Consider the following 19,271-nt stretch of genomic DNA (forward strand, 5'->3'; position numbering starts at 1 on the left):
CTCAAGGACACCACTTCTGGTTCCAGCCCCCGAGGATGGCACTTCTGATTCCAGCCACATCAGTTCTGGTTCTAGCCCCCCGAGGATGGCTACTTCCGGTTCCGGTCACATAACATCCGGTCAATGAGAATGCCACTTCCAGTTTCCAGCCACGTCACTTCTAGTTCCGACTCCCAACGGCGTCACTTCCAGTTCCTCTCCGATGACATCATTTCCCGTTCCCCACTGTATAAACACCATGTGTGCCTGTTTTGTTTCGTTCTCGGTTATGGACTCACTTGAACCACATGTTTTGCTACAATTTTTGGCAGGCCAATTTGAAGTACACGGGCGGCTGCCCCCAAACCTCTTTATTTGTATTGTCTGGATCATTTTACACTTGGGGGCATATCTGGTTGTTGAACTTGTGGAATATGGCCGGCAGCTTATCCCGGCCAATACCTCCAAGCCGCCAGATGGAGCCCACCCTGCAACATGGAGGCACCCCGAATTCCAGCAGAGCATCATGGACTTTGGAGTTTTAATTCACAACCCTGCTTGATACCGTGGGGGCCGCCAGGGGACGCTGCAGGGAGGCTCAAGGACGTGTATTTTCCGTATAGTCCCAGTCACGGGGACAGAAGACATGACGTACTTCCGGGCTGAAGAAAAGGAGGAGTTTTTCACCCGACCTGGAATTGTTACAAAGTCACATGGACAGAAGGACAGAAACACTTCCGGGTCAAAGAGTTTAAAAGGACTGTGGGAGCCGAGTTGGGAGGGAGGGTGACTGAGCTGCTGGGAGGTGTGGAGGATTATTGTGATGATTATTATTGTATTGATGAGTGAAGTAAAGTGGAGGTGGAGGTGCTTTGTGCACTTATCTGTATTAATAAAATAAATATTTGGACTTTTATCTGGTGTTTGACGCATTGTCTGAGGGTTCAAGGGGACAACAGCGCCCCCTATCTGTGACAAACTTCAATGTAGGTGTTACCTGGTGTTTGGTGGGGCAAATCTTGTTGATTACGTTTCATTGCTTAGCGGTGCACTGGCACCCATTGCTTCACGGGGGTCTCCAATTCCCAAACCTTGCTGAACGTTCATCTCAGAATGGAGTCTACAAAAGTGCGGTTCTTCAGGGTGAACCCCACCACTGTTGTTGTCCTCCTCATCTTGATATGTGGACCCTACTGAGCAGTAACGGGAGATCCTGAAAGGGTGTTTAATGCTCCTTGACACTTAGAGACAATCACCCTTTTGGCACGCAGCACAAGGTGTTCAAGCGGACCACCTCGGTGGTCCTGCCTGTTTGAGAGCAGATCGTGAGATTTGGTGACCCACATGTCATTTTAATTCACATAACAAAGGGACAGTGTATAGAGGCGTGGAGCAGTAGGCCCTACAGCCCCAGTCTGGTTCAATTCCCACCTCGTACCCTCGGTCCCACCCTGAGCCGGTGTCTTCTTAACGTTCCTGGGCTCCAACTGTTAATATTACATTAAGTCTTGGATTGCTCCAGTACACTTTATAAAAGATTGTCTTTGTTTAGCGGCTCTCAGACTCGCTCGGCCTACCTGAGATCATTCCAGGCATTCCTTATCTTGCTGCTGAGCCGGTCGGGGCGGCTCACAGAAGGGGGCGTTGGCACCCCGTGCTCGTATAACACGTCTGGAGGAACTCGCAATACGACACTGGCATCCAAGTACCACCCATCATCGCCACCTCCTTGGTGTTTTCATTCGTGCTGTCAGGCAAGACAGTTGCAGTCACCTTTGTGTGTCTCAGGCAGGATTTATTCGCACTGGAGGTGCTGCCCACCTCCCACAAAGCGCCCACTGCTTTGTGCTGAGCTTTCACACGTCTTGGCCTCCTGGAAATCGCTGATCAGGAAGCAAACAAAGTGAAGATGCCAACTGACAGTGAATGCTGATGCCGATGTGGGAAACAAGACAAGATGAGACTTGGGATTTGGTGCCAGTTGGCCTGAGGGGCGTGAAAGGGGCGCACAATGGGCAACGTAACCTGGAACAGAGTCGCGGCTGAAGAACTGTGCAGCACGGGACGCCAGGAACGGCAAAGTCATCACGGTAAGAAATACAGTCGTATGAAACAGTTTGGGACCCCCTCTGAATTCTTTGGATTTTTTTTTCTCATTGGCTGAGCTTTCAGAGTAGCAACTTGCTTTTAATATCTGACATAACTTATGGACACAGTAGGATTTCAGCAGTGACATGAAGTTTATTGGATTAACAGAAAATATGCGATATGCATCATAACAAAATTAGACAGGTGCATAAATGTGGGCACCCAACAGAGATATGACATCAATACTTAGTGGAGCCTCCTTTTGCTCCTTTGAGCCTCCAGACGCTGTCCTCCTGTAGCCTGTGATGAGTGTCTGGACTCTGGATGGAGGTATTTCTGACCATTCTTCATACAAAATCTCTCCAGTTCAGTTCAATTTGATGGACAGCCTGCTTCAAACCATCCCATAGATTGTTGATGATATTCAAGTCAGGGGACTGTGACGGCCATTCCAGAACATTGTTCTTCTCCATCTGCGTGAATGCCTTTGTAGATTTCCAACTGTGTTTTGGGTCATTGTCTTGTTAGAATATCCAACCCCTGCCTAAGTAACGTCAACTTTGTGACTGATGCTTGAACATTATCCTGAAGAATTTGTTGATGTTGGGTTGAATTCATCTGACCCTCGACTTTAACAAGGGCCCAGTCCCTGAACTGGCCACACAGCCCCACAGCATGATGGGACCTCCACCAAATCTGACAGGTGTTTTTCTTGGAATGCGGTGTTCTTCTTCCGCCATGCAAAGCGCTTTTTGTTCTGACCAAATAACTCCATTTGTGTCTCATCAGTCCAAAATGACTCTGACTTGTCTAAATGAGCATTGGCAGACAACAAGCGACTCTGTTTGTGGCGTGAGTGCAGAAAGGGCTTCTTTCTCATCACCCTGCCATACTGGTGCTCTGAATTGTAGAACAGATTGCAGCGAGATGTTCTTACAGGTCTTTGGAGGTGATCTGTGGGTTGTCTGTACCCATTCTCACAATCCTGCCTCTCCATATGCCACTCCTGTATTTTTCTTGTCCTGCCAGACCTGCTGTGTTGGTTTAACATCAACTGTGCCCGTGGCCTTCCATTTCCTGATTCCATTCCTCACACTTGAAACTGACAGTTTGAACCTCTGAGATGGCTTTTTGTAGCCTTCCCCTAAACCAGGGGTGCCCAACTCCAGTCCTGGAGGGCCACAGTGGCTGCAGGTTTTCATTCTAACCCTTTTCTTAATTAGCGACCTGTTTTTGCTGCTAATTAACTTCTTTTGAATTAATATTAATTGACGTGCTCTTGAAGACTCGGACCCCTCAATTGTTTCTTTTTCCTTAATTAGCAGCCAAACAAAAATGAGATACAAAATGAGCTAAAACAGGACCAGCCAACTGTGACCATCATACAATATCTGAAAATAAAGAAAGGTAAAGGCCTGAGTAATGCTGATCTGCTCTTAGAAAAGAGAAAATCAATCATTTCGGAAATGTATGCTATTGCACAATGAGAGCAGCAACAAGCCATGGAATTAAAGAACGGGTTTAATTAAAGACAAAATTCAGTGCCTCATTAAGCAACTGCTTGGAGTGAAATTGGTTGGAGTTTGAGGCCCTGACTTAGTTGGTCTTCTATTGGCTCACTCACTTCACATTTCACTTCTGTTTGGGTGCCATTTAAGGAAAATAATGAAGCAATTCAGGGAAACATTTCTTAAAAACCAAGTCAATTAAAATTCATTCAAAAGAAGTTAATTAGCGGCATAAACAGATCACTAATTAGGAAAAGGGTTAGAATGAAAACCTGCAGCCACTGTTGCCCTCCAGGACTGGAGTTGGGCACCCCTGCCCTACACCGTAAGACTCAACAGTCTTTGTTTTCAGATCTTTGGAGAGTCGCTTTGAGGATCCCATGCTGTCAGTCACTCTTCAGAGGACAGTCAAAGGGAAGGAAGCACAACTTGTAGTTGACCACCTTAAATACCTTTGACCACTCGTGATTGGACACTCCTGTCTATGAAGTTCAAGGCTTCACGAGCTCATCCAACCAAGTCATCAGCACTGAGCAGTGACAGGCATTCAAATCAGCACAATGACAAGGGGACCCACATTTGTGCACAGCCAGTTTTTCACATTTGATTTCATTTAATATTGCGTCACTAAAAATCTTTGTTCGGCAAACACCCCAGTGCTCAGAAATGAAAGACATACCACTGGTATCTTTATTGTTGAAAGGAGAGTCCATTATGATGCAGGCTGAGAGGGGTTCCCAGACTTTTTCACGTGACTGTAACATGAAAGACACCATGATAATACACAGAGTGTTGGGCTACAGAGTGGCATTTGGGCACAACTGCAGATCCTGGGACAGGTGGGGCAGAGTAAGGCCATCCTGTGGCATGAAAAGAAATTGAGCAAAGCCGTAACTGTCTAACCTAAATAACCTAGCGTAGTATTACTAAAATAGACATTGAAAAGTAATACGCTGCCAAACCTGATGAATTCAAGTCAGAGTCACAGTGGTGGGGGGGTTTTATTGTTACCTGCCACTTTGGAGGAATTCAAGCGACTGATTACAACCCAGAGCTATGAAGGTGTGCCTGCTTAGCCCACTCAGCATGAACCGTCCAGGAAGGATGTAAGAAAAGTTCTGATGAGAAGTGACCAGTCAGCCTCCGGTAATTCATCAGGCGCTTGTTACAGACAGTCATTTGCTAACCTGCCTAGTCCTGAATAGGGTCGCGGGGGTCTCCTGGACCCAGTCCCAGCTAGCATAAGGCCCAAGGCAGGAATAAACCCTGTGTGCAAAAAGAAATGTATTTAATTATCTACAGTGCATCCGGAAAGTATTCACAGCGCATCACTTTTTCCACATTTTGTTATGTTACAGCTTTATTCCAAAATGGATTCAATTCATTTTCTTCCTCACAATTCTACACACAACACCCCATAATGACAACGTGAAAAAAGTTTACTTGAGGTTTTTACAAATTTATTAAAAGTAAAAAAAACTGAGAAATCCCATGTCCATAAGTCTTCACAGCCTTTGCTCAATACTTTGTCGATGCACCTTTGGCAGCAATTCCAGCCTCAAGTCTTTTTGAATATGATGCCACAAGCTTGGCACACCTATCCTTGGCCAGTCTCGCCCATTCCTCTTTGCAGCACCTCTCAGGCTCCATCAGGTTGGATGGGAAGCGTCGGTGCACAGCCATTTTAAGATCTCTCCAGAGATGTTCAATCGGATTCAAGTCTGGGCTCTGGCTGGGTGTGGTGTTATGGGTCCACAGCTCATGGAGAAAAGGCCATTCATTTTAAATCACCGTACCCGAGGCGGCTTCGTGAGGCGTTGTTAGCGAGCGCGGGCAGTCGTCGATGTGGGCGTTTCTCACCGTGTGCACAGGTGAGGAACTGCCCACATTCGTGATTGCTCCCGTGGCTAATGCTACAGCTGTGATGGCCCCTCACGTTTTAAAAAGAAGCGCGAGTCGGCGTGGAGAGGGAAAAAAAATGGAGAGAGAAAAAAAAGAAAGGAGAGGACGGAGGTTACCGGGAGCAGGAGAGGAAGCAGGCGGTGCGTGAGTGTGGTGAGCACGAGATCGAGCGCTCGTGGACAGCTGCGTGGAAGCTGGGTGTTAGGCCGACACCCAGGGGTTTGTGTTGATGTCGCTCCCGCTGAGCGATCAGGTAGCGGGAGTTACCAGGGAAGGCGACTGGCCGCATGAAGGCCATGGAAAGGCAGCGGAAGTCGGGAGACTTGGTGGTGGGAATCCCCAACGTGAGCGACCTGGCCGTTGTGGGAAACCAAGTTCTCCGGGACTGGGATGAGTGCCATACCGGAGCCAGGGATCGGGAGGTCTCCAGTCACGTGTGTGTGTCTAGAAGAGGGCAGCTGCAAAGAGCGTCTTGCCTGCTGCTTGGCCCAAACGGGATAAGCAGGTGAGACACTAACAGAAAATAAGCACGGAGCTTGTTTGTTGTTTTTAAGACTGCTTCCAAGAGAAGATTTTAACCTCTGGTTTTAAGGATGTGTTTTTTTCTATTTATTGGTTTTATCCCCCACGTTCTTTTATGGATTATTTGATGAAGAATTTGAATTGAAACTGCACTATTTATGGAACACTGTTTTTGTTGGTTTTTAAATAAAAGCACTTTTGCATTTTTTACCTTCCCCTTGCTCAGTAATTTGCCTCCATTGACTAGCTCACTCGGTAACATTATCGACGGTGTTGGGTTCAAGGGTTCCCAAACAGCCATGGGAGTGTGGAGCCAGAACCCACATCGTCACACTGAGCCACTCAAAGACATTCACAGAGTTGTCCTGAAGCCACTCCTTTGATATCTTGGCTGTGTGCTTAGGGTCGTTGTCCTGCTGAAAGATGAACCGTCGCCCCAGTCTGAGGTCAAGAGGGCTCTGGAGCAGGTTTTCATCCAGGATGTCTCTGTACATTACTGCAGTCATCTTTCCCTTTATCCCGACTAGTCTCCCAGTTCCTGCCCCCCACAGCATGATGCTGCCACCACCATGCTTCAATGTAGGGATGGTATTGGCCTGGTGATGAGCGGGGCCTGGTTTCCTCCAAATGTGATGCCTGACATTCACACCAAAGAGTTCGATCTTTGTCTCATCAGACCGAGAATTTTGTTTCTCATGGTCTTAGAGTCCTTCAGGTGCCTTTTGGCAAACTCCAGGTGGGCTGCCATGTGCCTTTTACTAAGGAGTGGCTTCTGTCTGGCCACTCTACCATACAGGCCTGATTGGTGGATTGCTGCAGAGATGGTTGTCCTTCTGGAAGGTTCTCCTCTCTCCACAGAGGACCTCTGGAGCTCTGACAGAGTGACCATCGGGTTCTTGGTCACCTCCCTGACTAAGGCCCTTCTCCGCCGATCGCTCAGTTTAGATGGCCGGCCAGCTCTAGGAAGAGTCCTGGTGGTTTCGAACTTCTTCCACTTACGGATGATGGAGGCCACTGTGCTCATTAGGACCTTCAAAGCAGCAGACATTTTTCTGTAACCTTCCCCAGATTTGTGCCTTGAGACAATCCTGTCTCGGAGGTCTACAGACGATTCCTTTGACTTCATGCTTGGTTTGTGCTCTGACATGAACTGTCAACTGTGGGACCTTCTATAGACAGGTGTGTGCCTTTCCAAATCTTGTCACATCAACTGAATTGACCACAGGTGGACTCCAATGAAGCTGCAGAAACATCTCAAGGATGATCAGAAGAAACAGGAGGCACCTGAACTCAGTTTGGAGCTTCATGGCAAAGGCTGTGAATACTTATGTACATGGGCTTTCTCAGTTTTTTTATTTTTAATAAATTTGCAAAAATTTCAAGTAAACTTTTTTTCACGTTGTCATTATGGGGCGTTGTGTGTAGAATTCTGAGGAAAAAAATTAATTTAATCCATTTTGGAATAAGGCTGTAACATAACAAAATGCGGAAAAAGTGATGTGCTGTGAATACTTTCTGGATGCACTGTATAAAGCACTTTAGGGCGGCACGGTGGCACAGTGGTAGCGCTGCTGCCTCGCAGTAAGGAGACCCGGGTTTGCTTCCCGGGTCCTCCCTGTGTGGAGTTTGCATGTTGTCTGCGTGGGTTTCCTCCCACAGTCCAGAGACATGCAGGTTAGGTACATTGGCGATTCTAAATTGTCCCTAGTGTGTGCTTGGTGTGTGGCTGGCTGGCGCCCTACCCAGGGTTTGTTTCCTGCCTTGCGCCCTGTGTTGGCTGGGATTGGCTCTAGCCAGACCCCCGTGACCCTGTAGTTAGGATATAGCGGGTTGGATAATGGATGGATGGATAAAGCACTTTAAAAACAACATCAAGCAATAAAAACCCAACATATCAGACACACAATAACCAAAAGGGTAAATGAAACATAAATAAGAGCTGAAGAGATTCATAATAAAAAGTACACAGATAGTCAACATCTCATGCTGGGTTAAAGGCCAGGGAGTCAGAGTCAGTCATTGTCCAACCCGCTATATCCTAATGGAGGGGTCTGCTGGAGCCAATCCTAGCCAACACAGAGCACAAGGCAGGAACAAATCCCCGGGCAGGGTGCCAGCCCACCGCAGGGCACCCACACTCAACCATCAGGAACAATTTAGGATCGCCAACCCTAACCCTAACCTGCATGTCTTTGGACTGTGGGAGGAAATCCACGCAGACACGGAGAGAACATGCAACAACAACATTTATTTCTATAGCACATTTTCATACAAAACAATGTAGCTCAAAGTGCTTTACAAAATGAAGAATAGAAAAATAGAAGACACAATAAAAAATAAAAATAAGTCAACATTAATTAACATAGAATAAGTAAGGTCCGATGGCCAGGGTGGACAGAAAAAACAAAAAAAAAACTCCAGAGGCTGGAGAAAAAAAATAAAATCTGTAGGGATTCCAGACCAAGAGACCGCCCAGTCCCCTCTGGGCAAACTCCACGCAGGGAGGACCCAGGAAGCGAACCCGGGTCTTCTAACTTCGAGGCAGCAGCGCCACCGTGCTGCCCGGGAGTCAAAGTGTAGTTTAAAGACAGCTAGCGAAGGTGCCTGCCTAATGTACAACGGCAAATCACATCTGAAAAAGCCCGATCACCTCGGAGTTGCCATTGTCACTTAGGAGCACATAAAAGCATCTGGTCTGCTAACCTGAGAGGGCGAGATGGCACATAGGGGTGCAGCAGTTCCAACAGATAAAATGGGGCACAACCATTAAAGGACTTCAAAACAAATACAAGGATCTTAAAACGGATTCGAAAACAAACTGGAAGCCAGTGAAGGGAAGCCAAGATTGGGGTAACGTGCTTCTGTTGGCTTGTGCCAGTTAATAATCGAGGGGCGGCATTTTGCACCTCCTGGAGGCGAGCAACGGAGGCCGGGCTAATTCCAAAGAGAATTGCGTTGCAGTAATCTAGACGAGAGAGGTTATAAAAGCAGGTATCACTGTTTCAAGGTGGCGTTGTTTATTATGAAGAAGCACAGAGTCATTTCATATTTGAAATGGTGATGGACAGGTTGACAGATGAGAGTAGACAGGAGTCCCCGTGGACTGTGATGTTTGCTGATGACATTGTGATCTGCAGTGAGAGTAGGGAGCAGGTTGAGGAGACCCTGGAGAGGTGGAGATATGAGGAGAAGAATGAAGGTTAGTAGGACCAGCAAGGCAGAATACATGAGTGTAAATGAGAGAGAGGTCAGAGGAATGGTGAGGATGAGAGGAGTAGAGTTGATGAAGGTGGAGGAGTTTAAATACTTGGGATCAACAGTACAGAGTAATGGGGAGTGTGGAAAAGAGGTGAAAAAAGAGAGTCCAGGCAGGGTGGAATGGGTGGAGAAGAGTGTCAGGAGTGATTTGTGACCGACAAGTATCAGCAGGAGTGAAAGGGAAGGCCTACAGGTGGGTAGTGAGACCAGCTGTGTTATATGGGATGGAGAAGGTGGCACAGGAGACAGAGCTTATTTATTTATCTATTTATACTATAGCAGTGTTTACTACTTGACTTGTCTTGCATTTTTCCTGTGTTCATGCATGTTTTTTTTTGTGCCACTCTATGCCACAATCAGTATGGATGCCATGACATAAAGGCAAAGTGTAACTTTGGTGTGATTGGCCAGTGTAGCTTTGGTGTGATTGGTCAGTTTGTCTTTGGGCTGATTGGTCAGTGTAACTTTGGTGTGATTGGCCAGTGTAGCTTTGGTGTGATTGGTCAGTTGAGCTTTGGTGTGATTGGTCAGTTGAGCTTTGGTGCGATTGGTCAGTTGGGCTTTGGTGTGATTGGTTAGTTGGGCTTTGGTGTGATTGGCCAGTGTAGCTTTGGTGTGATTGGTCAGTTGGGCTTTGGTGTGATTGGTTAGTTGTGCTTTGGTGTGATTGGTCAGTTGGGCTATGGCGAAGCAATGAAAGAGAATGTGTGAATGTGATACACATGAGGAGGAGAGGACAGGCGAAGAGAAAGGCGACGCCAATATAATGACAAGCAGGTTTGACGGGACTGTGGTCAAGTGAGGGAGGGCCAGTGAAGAAACATTCAGACACACGTGGATACGGGGAAAGACACTGAAGGTATCGTTTAACTATTGTTTTATGCGTCTTTGACAGGCACTGTGGCTAGTACAGTATATGTATAACAGTGTGGTCAGGTCAAACTCAGTCAGTCAGCCATTGTCCACTCCAGAGTGTAACTACCAGTCAGACAGAAATCAGCTTTTATTATAAAAATATGTTTTTGTATCCATCCATCCATCCATCCATCTATCCATTACCCAACCTGCTATATCCTAGCTAAAGGGTCACGGGGGTCTGCTGGAGCCAATCCCAGCCAACACAGTGCACAAGGCAGGAAACAAATCCTGGGCAGGGCACCAGCCCACTGCAGGAAACACTCACACACACACAGGACCATTTAGGATCGCCAATGAACCTAACCTGCATGTCTTTGGACTGTGGGAGGAAACCCACGCAGACACGGGGAGAACAAGCAAACTCCACGCAGGGAGGACATGGAAGCGAACCCAGGTGATCCTAACTGCGAGGCAGCAGCGCTAACCACTGCACCACCGTGCCGCCCCAAGTCAAAACTCAAATGGGGAAAACCTGATCAAGAAGTTGTCTTACATTTGAACAGCATGGTGCGAATGACCAAGAATCAGATATAAACAGACAGTACCATCATTTATTTCGTTCCACTTCAGTCACAGTGTGGACTTTTTTTTTGTCTTTTGTTACTTGTGGTGGATCTGAGGCTTGGGACCTGCACTGGCCATCTGAAAGCTGCCGGTTCAAATCCTATAAACAACAAAAGTGACTCTACTTCATCGGGCCCTTGAGCAAAAGCTCTTAACCTGACTATGACGTTAATCTGCATCCGGCCCTACATGAAGGCCCTCCAACCTGCAGGGATAAACCTGGGGGTCCGTGGCAGAATTGGCACTCCGGCCACCATAGAAAACCGCGCACTGGTTCTGAACTATTGTGGTGCTGCGGTGTCACCTGTCAGATGGCTGTCCTAGGGGTCCTAATCTGGGTTCCTGAGTTGGTTCGTCATGTGGTGGGGTGCAGCCATGCGATGTTTCAGTGCCTGCTCCTAACCTCCCTCCCTCTCTCTCTTGTTTTTTGGCCTGTGCCCTGATCCCTTTCTGATAACGGCGAGATAAAGCCACCATTATGAGGATGGAGTCTATGTATGTGTTCTCCGGTTTGGGACTTTGAAAATATGGTCACCCTGGAATATACACATTCACCTGCATTCATTCATTTTCCACCACTTATCTGAGACCAGGTGAAGGGGGTAACAGTCCTGGCAGTGAAGCCCATGCCCCCTTTTTCCCCAGTCACACTTGCCAACTCATACTATGGGATCTCAGGCCATCTTGGAGATATAATCCTCCCAGCGAGCCCTGGGTCATCCCTGGGGTCTCCCCCAAGCTGGTCGTGCCAGTAAGAAATCTTCACGAGGAGTCATCTGGGAGGCACCCATATCAGATGATCGAACCATCTGAGTTGACACCTCTCCTCTCCGCTCCTCTTCTTTCTTTCTTTCTTTCTTTCTTTCTTTCTTTCTTTCTTTTGGTTATGCTAATTGTCAGTGTAACTGAACATGGGATGTGTGTTTGTGTGCGTATGAGTCAGAGTGGCCCCTGTGATGGAAAAACACGTCTACCTCCGCTTTCAGCTTTTTCCCCCAATCCTGTTCAGAGAGACTTTGACCCCAAGAACCCCAAAATGAGGTGCAAAGGTTACCGAGCCCGCCTACTGAATGCAGTCCATCGAGGTCCTCAGTGCCTGCACGGCCTTCGAACACCCTTGAATGTTATCCCATGTGGACATTTGTCCCTCCATGAGTCTCATCATTTGCTGGTCACCTAAAGGAGATCGGAGACCAGCCATGATGCCCATGCTTGTAGTGATGGGCGTTTGCCTTTGGCAAGTCCTCTCATTTTCAAACGATTCTAACTTACTTTCCGAATTTGTTTTATTTCAAGTCAAAGTCACCGGGCTGAAGAATTACGGCTCCACCTGCTACATGAATTGCTTGATCCAGTCTTTCTTTGTGACTCCGATGTTCAGGATCCAGCTGAAGTGAGTACGGCCTTGCTTAACGGAACATCGCTCTGCTCCATATTGATATTTTTTTCCACCACTGACTCCTTATGTGGTCCTGTCCCTATCTTTCTGTGTCTTCACCCTTGGTGAGCTGTGATCAAAATAACAAAGTAAGAATGTGGGAGACCCCCAATGGGAGAGCCAGCAGCACTGTGATGGTTGGCAGGTATGTGGTATAGCGGGTCCGCGGCTCTAAACGGATGGCCAGTTTTTAAATAAACTAGGGGTGTGACGATGCAGGTTCTGCTCCATGCTCTGTTCGGGAGCCTGTGACGATGTGGGTTCTGGCTCCACACTCCCTTTGCTGTTGGAAGCACATGAACCCAACACCGTCGATAATGTTACCGAGTGAGCTAGTCAATGGAGGCAAATAATTCCAGCAAGGGGAAGGTATACAAAAAGTGCAACAGTGCTTTTATTAAAAATCAACAAAACAAAAACAGTGTTCATAAATAGTGCAGTACTCCAAGTTCTTCAATAAATAAATAAATAATCCATTAAATGAAAACGAGGAGGTTAAAATCAATAGAAAAACAATCCTTTAAAACCAGAGGTTAAAATGATCAGGAAGCAGTCTTAAAAACCATCAAACAAATCCGGTGCTCTTCTGTTAGCGTCTCACCTGCTAATCCCGTTTGGGCCAAGCAGCAGGCAAGACGCTCTCTGCAGCTGCCCTCCTACAACACACGCACGAGACTGGAGACCTCCCGAACCCTGGCTCCGGTATGGCACTCATCCCAGTCCCGGAAAACTTGGTTTCCAACCAACGGCCAGGTCGCCCACGTTGGGGATTCCAGCACCAAGTCTCCCGACTTCCGCTGCCTTTCCATGGCCTCTCTGCGGCCAGTCGCCTTCCCGGGTCACTCCCGCTACCTGATCGCTCAGCGGGAGCGACATCAACACAAACGCCTGTACTCAGTGAGCTGTGGACCCTTAACACCACAGAGCCCTTGAACCCAACACCGTCGATAATGTCACCGAGATGAGCTAGACAGGGGAGGCAACCACGATAGCAAGGGGATGATGTAAAAAAGTGTAAAAGTGCTTTTATTTAAAATCAAATCAACATGCAAAAATATTCAAAGTGTCCACAAAGTGCAGTGCTTCAGAACTGTTCAAATAAATCAATAATCCAATAAAAGAAAAACGTGGAGGTAAAAATGCAATAAATAGAACAATCCTTTAAAAGTCTTTAAAATCAATAACAAGCCCGGTGCTTTTCTACGCTAGTGTCTCAGCTGCTCCTCCCGGTTGGACTTTGCAACTCTCTGCAGCTGCCCTTTTCCACTCACACACACACACACACACAGGTCTGGAGACCTCCCGATCCTGGCTTCGGTCTGGCACTCATCCCAGGCCGGAGACTTGGACTCCTTGGTTTCCAGGACGCCCACACCAAGGACTGCAACTCCAAGCCTCCCGACTCCCGCTGCCTTCAAGGTCTTGTGCGGCCATTCACTCCCGCTACGTGGAGCGACTTCTACTTCAATTCCTGGGTGTCGGCCTAACACCCAGGCTTCCATGCAGCTGCCCGCGAGCGCTCGTTCGCTCGCTCGCACGCCCGCCCGCCCGCACGCTCCGTGTCTCTCTCTCGCTCTTACACCGACTTGCTCTCTCTCATAACGGCTTCTCTTTTCGTTTTTTTTCTGATCTCCCTCCTAACCGACTCGCGCTTCTTCTATAATGCGAGGGGCCCTAGCAGCTGCAGCACATTACCCACAGGAACAATCACGGATGTGGGCAGTCCCCTCAACCTGTGCACTCGGTGAGAAACGCCCACACCGCACATCGGCCCGTGGCCTGCTACGGCCACCACGCCCCCCTCACTAAGCCGCCGCAAACGCGGTGAATTATTTATTCAAATAAACGGCCTTTGCTGAGCGAGCTGTGGACCCATAACACCACAAGGGGGCTCTGCCCCCTGCTCACTTCACTCGCCAACCCCCAAGTGGGCTCTACCCACTAGCCACCACTCTGCAGCTCTGCCGCTCGCGTATGGGGAAGCAGATGTGCAATTTAAACAGGTTGTTATTCTCATGGGAATTGTCACCATATGCATAATAGAACTAACTATTTTATATTACAGCGAGTAATTAACCATATTAAAAAATAGTAAAACGTAATCATTTGAAAGAAAACGATGTTTCATGTTATCCGTTGAGTTATGCCTTTCCGTTCTGTTTGGTTTTGAAATTAACACGCAAATACTTTTTAAACTTCCACTTTTACGGTAAAACTTCAGTCAAACAATATTTGGAATTCACTTTTCGCCAATGTCGCATTGAATTTTGATTCCGTCACACAATTACGCAACGTATAACTGCCCGTGAGTGGATTTTGTTTCTTTCTCTCTATTAAATTAAACGACTTTTTTTGAATGTTTCTCCCTGTGATTTGTTAATTGTCATAACAATTCTAACGGGAAACTGTAAACATTTTAATGTGAATGGCATATCAAGATCTCCTTAGGTGTCTAATGTTACATGTACTAATATTCTTCATGATATTGTAAGCTGATGTTTTCACATTCCACACCATCGCCACCGACTGTTTCAGCGTAGTCTATTGATACGCATTTAACACATTTGCCATGTAAGCGATTGAACAATCCATCCATCCATCCATTGTCTGATTTCTGTCTGACTGGCAGTTACACTCTGGAGTGGACAATGGCTGACTGACTCAGTTTGACCTGACCACACTGTTATACATATACTGTACTAGCCACAGTGCCTGTCAAAGAACCATCCATCCATCCATTGTCTAACCCGCTGAATCCGAATACAGGGTCACGGGGGTCTGCTGGAGCCAATCCCAGCCAACACAGGGCACAAGGCAGGAACCAATCCTGGGCAGGGTGCCAACCCACCGCAGGACACACACAAACACACCAAGGCAAATTTAGAATCGCCAATCCACCTAACCTGCATGTCTTTGGATTGTGGGAGGAAACCCACGCAGACACGGGGAGAACATGCAAACTCCACGCAGGGAGGACCCGGGAAGCGAACCTGAGTCTCCTGAATGCGAGGCAGCAGCGCTTACCACTATGCCACCGTGCCGCCCCGATTGAACAATTTTCACGTTAATTCGTTTGACTTCATCGTTTCTCGGTGTTAGGATTGTCCGTGTACTCGTTTCTTCTGTTGATAACCCTTCGGGATGAAATTCTTCAATAAGATTTGGACATGATACGTCTTCTTTAATTGGGAACTTCAAGTGAGGAAAACTTAAAAAATTTATAAGAGCTGAGAGCGCAGGAACTGTGTCTGACAAAAGCCTTCACACGAATGAGAGGTGAGAGGCCTGTGTGCGGGTCAAATTCAGCACAGAAATGTATCATGGAAACCTAAACTGGCTCATAAGTCAGTCATCATCATGGGGGAAAAAAATTTGGTAGTGGTCTCCCCTCGACTCTCTCGGGGGTGGATATTTGAGGAGTAAACCACAAGACAATGATTATATTTTTATATTATGTACATTAAAGAACCATAAAGAACAAATCAAATCAAATCAGATTACTAATATATTGAACAATTATTACAGAAGTAAAGTTGAATAAATTGGCTGCATGAATAAAAAGCAAAAGTACCACTTTCGGTTAATGGAAACAGCCCAAAAGTTGATAGAAAGCTCCGTTTTGTGACTAATACTTGTATGCAAAATTTGGATGACCTTAGTGAAAGCGCACTCGAGTTATGGGGTTTACATACACACACACAGACAGACACACAATTCCAAAAATGGTGTTTTCGGACTTGCCTTAGCTTGAGGTGAGGTTTAAAACATCGAGATTCATCAAAATCTCAACATCAAATCTTTAGACAATTAAGATTAACAGGAAGAGAACAAAATATACTAGCCAACCCGCGGCGTAGCATACGCCGCATAATCAGGCCGCTTTTTATATGGTTTTTAAGCACAGAGGAAAAAACAAACATTTGAAAAATCCGTAATTTAATAAACCACCAAGAAAAGTAACATTGCAACAATGCACGCTACGAACCAACATACAATTGTCCGTGACTGAAAACCGGAGGAGCGCCTTCAAAGCGAAGGACGGGGTTGAACGGCGCTCGTTCAGTAGGCACTGCCCGCTTATGTGCCCGCCCCCAACTCCCTACCTGAGTCGCTTTCGTCTGTGTACAGTCCACACGCACCTGTGAGTCACGTTGACTGTTCATTTTCCAAACTCCGCCTCAGTCGGTTTCCACGTTGATTTTTCATTGTTCTTTGCGGTCCCGGCTGCTTTTTTTTATATATAATCCACCGAGTCACCCGACCATGTGGGGGGGCTTTACAAAGGGTAGGGATGTAATCAGTGCGAGCGTATGACCCGCACGCACTGGGAATTTCGTTAGGGGGAACAATCGCAAGCCACGGTCTCCATCACGAATGGGGTTCAATGGCTTACCCGTGCCGGGTAGACACACGTTAATCCATTCAGTGTAGCGCGCGTGCCGTACCGGACATACAAGTGCATCACAGACCTGTTCATGCTCAATCTCACGTGGCTGAAAGCCACTTGTCCGTCTAAGAAATTGGACGCTGACCGCTGTTGGGTCGTGTAACTATTTAGCAGGCGGGAGTCTCGTTCGTTTTCGGAAATAACCAGCCAAATCGCTCCACCAACCCACAGAATCGAGAAAGAGCTATCAATCTGTCAATCTTGTCCGTGTCCGGGTCGGGTGAGGTTTCCTGCGTTGAGTCAAATGAAGCGAAAGGCTCCACACCTGGTGGTGCCCTTCCGTCAATTCCTTTAAGTTTCAGCTTTGTAACCATACTGCCCCCTGAACCCAAAGACTTTGGTTACCCGGTTGGCTGCCCTGTTGCGGGGCCTGCATTGGTGAAGCAGGTGAGACGGTAATGAAACAGAGGCACAGGGCTTATTGGTTTTTAAGGACTGCCTCCTTTATTGGGTTTTAACCAATGCACGGAACGAACCAACACACAATCGTCCGTGTGGTGCGGAGGGTGGAACAGGAGGAGAGGAGAAGGACATCCACTCCGCTCCCTCCGTCATGCTAGTCTGCAGGTTTCTCGTTCAGTATGCACTGCCCGCTCATGTGCCCACCTTCACCTCGTCACTTTCGAGTCGTGTGCCTTTGCACAGTCCAGATGCACCTGTGACTCACGTGAGCTTTCATTGCTCTGTGCAGTTTTGGCTGCCTTTCTATATATAATCCACCAAGACACCCGACCACGGTAGTAGTGAGGTGGGAGGGCGGTGTGTACAAAGTGCAGGAGCATCTAAGAAGACGCATGTTTGTCGCGGATGCGAATCGCTGTATGTAGCGTGTAAAACAGTTTGCTATGGTGCATGCAGTCGTGCATCGTAACCGAAAACTCATTTTTTAAAGACTGCTCACTTCATTGTGTTTTAACCTCAGTTGTAAAGGAATGTTTTAAGGATCCCATGGGATACCCCTCGCAAACCGTTATACACGCCGCATATGGCGATTCACCTCAGCGAGAAACACGCCTCTATGAACAGTCAGCATGGGTCGGAGCTGCATGTGGCCTCTACGACAGACGAATATAAATGACGCCATTTTTTCTGTGTCGTCGCGTCTGAGTTGGTGGGCGTGGCTCTGCGAGTCGTCGTCGTATCCAATGGTTTTGGAGTTGGTGGGCGTGGCTCCTTCCTGCATGCGCCATAGGTGTCTCACTTGTCAGCGGCTTAGTGAATCCACGCCCCTTCCGGCGTGCTTTCCACGGTCGTCTTGCCTTAGTGAATTATATATATAGATGATGATCAGGATTCGGATGTTAGCCCTTAGGGGGAGCACCTGAGAAGATGGGATACGTTTAAATATCTAGGATTAGTGGTAGTCCAAGATAGAGAATTAGACGCAGAGATAACCCAACAGTGTGCAGGTGTGGGTAGAGCAATTGGAAGAAGACATGAGGAGTGTTGTGTGAACGAAGAATGAAGATGACGGTTAAAGGTGAGGTGTTTGAGACAGTGCTAAGCCCACCAATGAAGGATGGAGCTGAGACACGGGCACAGCAGGAGAAGAAGATGGATGTGGCAGAAATGAGAATGAGAAGATGGAAGTGTGGAGTTCCAAAGAAGGACAGAATAAGAAATCAGAGGTACAACAAAAGTGAGAGAGAAATCTAAGAAAGGACAGGAGAGTCGGTTGACGCGGTGTGGACATGTGATGAGGAGAGACGAGTGATGGACATGGGGAAGAGAAAGCGAGGGTGGTCAAAGTGAAGAAAATGGATGGAAAAGGTAAAAGAAGATCTGAGGGAAAAGGGTCTGAATGGCGAGGAGGTAAGCAACAGAGCAACAACATTCAAAACTCCGGAAATTCCAAAAAGTCACAGAAGCACAAGTAAACTCGCCAACCCTCCATTTCTGTAAGGCGAAGAGGCAATTCCTGGTGGTGACCTGCCTCTTGGGGGACCACCCACAAAACATAACACTGGGGGGTTATATACAGAGACCAAATCAAAATCAAAAAAAGAATGATGCACACAATCAGCATAAAGAAAAGACACGAAATGTGGATATGAACTGAGACATGGCAGTAGATACCAAAACGTCAACGTGAATTCCATTGTCTGGTGCTATACTGGTGACACCAAAGCACAATCGCGACAGTAGATGCGTGTTTCTCTGCACACCTTTCTTATATTTCTTTTCTGCTGCTTGCACATGAAAGGGTACAATGTCAGTGCCAGATCCGAAAGGTCAATGCATCCATTGATATACTGGGGGCTAGCAAAGCACAAGGCTCAGTGACTTCCACGTTACCCCTTTGACAAAAACTTTGACAGCTGCAGCTCTGTGAACTGGGCTCAAGAGGCAGACATCTTCCTTGCCCTTCTACTTGATTGCAATCATTTGCAACACATCTGTACTTGTGCCACGGTGACCAAAGTCACCACCCATATCATGGCGGGTCATACGCATCAGTTTCACTATCCGTGTCGGTGTCTTCTGACCAGTTCATGTTGTCACCACTATCTCTTGATTTAACTAATGGCTTTACAGCTTTTCGTTTACACGCCATTGTGCGTCGATTGAAGGCTCCTCCCACATTCATGAATATTGATGAGATACCTTAGAATGACAAAACGCATAGAAATATTCAGGAATTTTTTTT

At 47.2% G+C, this 19,271-nt stretch overlaps 1 protein-coding gene across 4 annotated transcripts in view; it reads left to right on the forward strand.

Annotated features, from left to right (window-relative positions):
• The first annotated feature begins 1,734 nt into the window (after positions 1-1,734).
• LOC120522721 (ubiquitin carboxyl-terminal hydrolase 47-like) overlaps positions 1,735-19,271 on the forward strand; it is a 69,033-nt gene continuing 51,496 nt past the window's right edge. For 2 of the 4 annotated variants that reach the window (XM_039743468.1, XM_039743469.1), the window contains exons 1-2: positions 1,735-2,069; positions 12,036-12,132. In XM_039743468.1, the coding sequence (XP_039599402.1) occupies positions 1,991-2,069; positions 12,036-12,132 (176 nt within the window). In that variant the 5' untranslated portion in view covers positions 1,735-1,990. The remainder of the gene's footprint in view (positions 2,070-12,035; positions 12,133-19,271) is intronic. The other 2 variants (XM_039743476.1, XM_039743481.1) reach the window with 2 other exon arrangements.

The sequence above is a fragment of the Polypterus senegalus genome, chromosome 2, assembly GCF_016835505.1.
Source record: "Polypterus senegalus isolate Bchr_013 chromosome 2, ASM1683550v1, whole genome shotgun sequence".
Taxonomy (NCBI): domain Eukaryota; kingdom Metazoa; phylum Chordata; class Cladistia; order Polypteriformes; family Polypteridae; genus Polypterus; species Polypterus senegalus.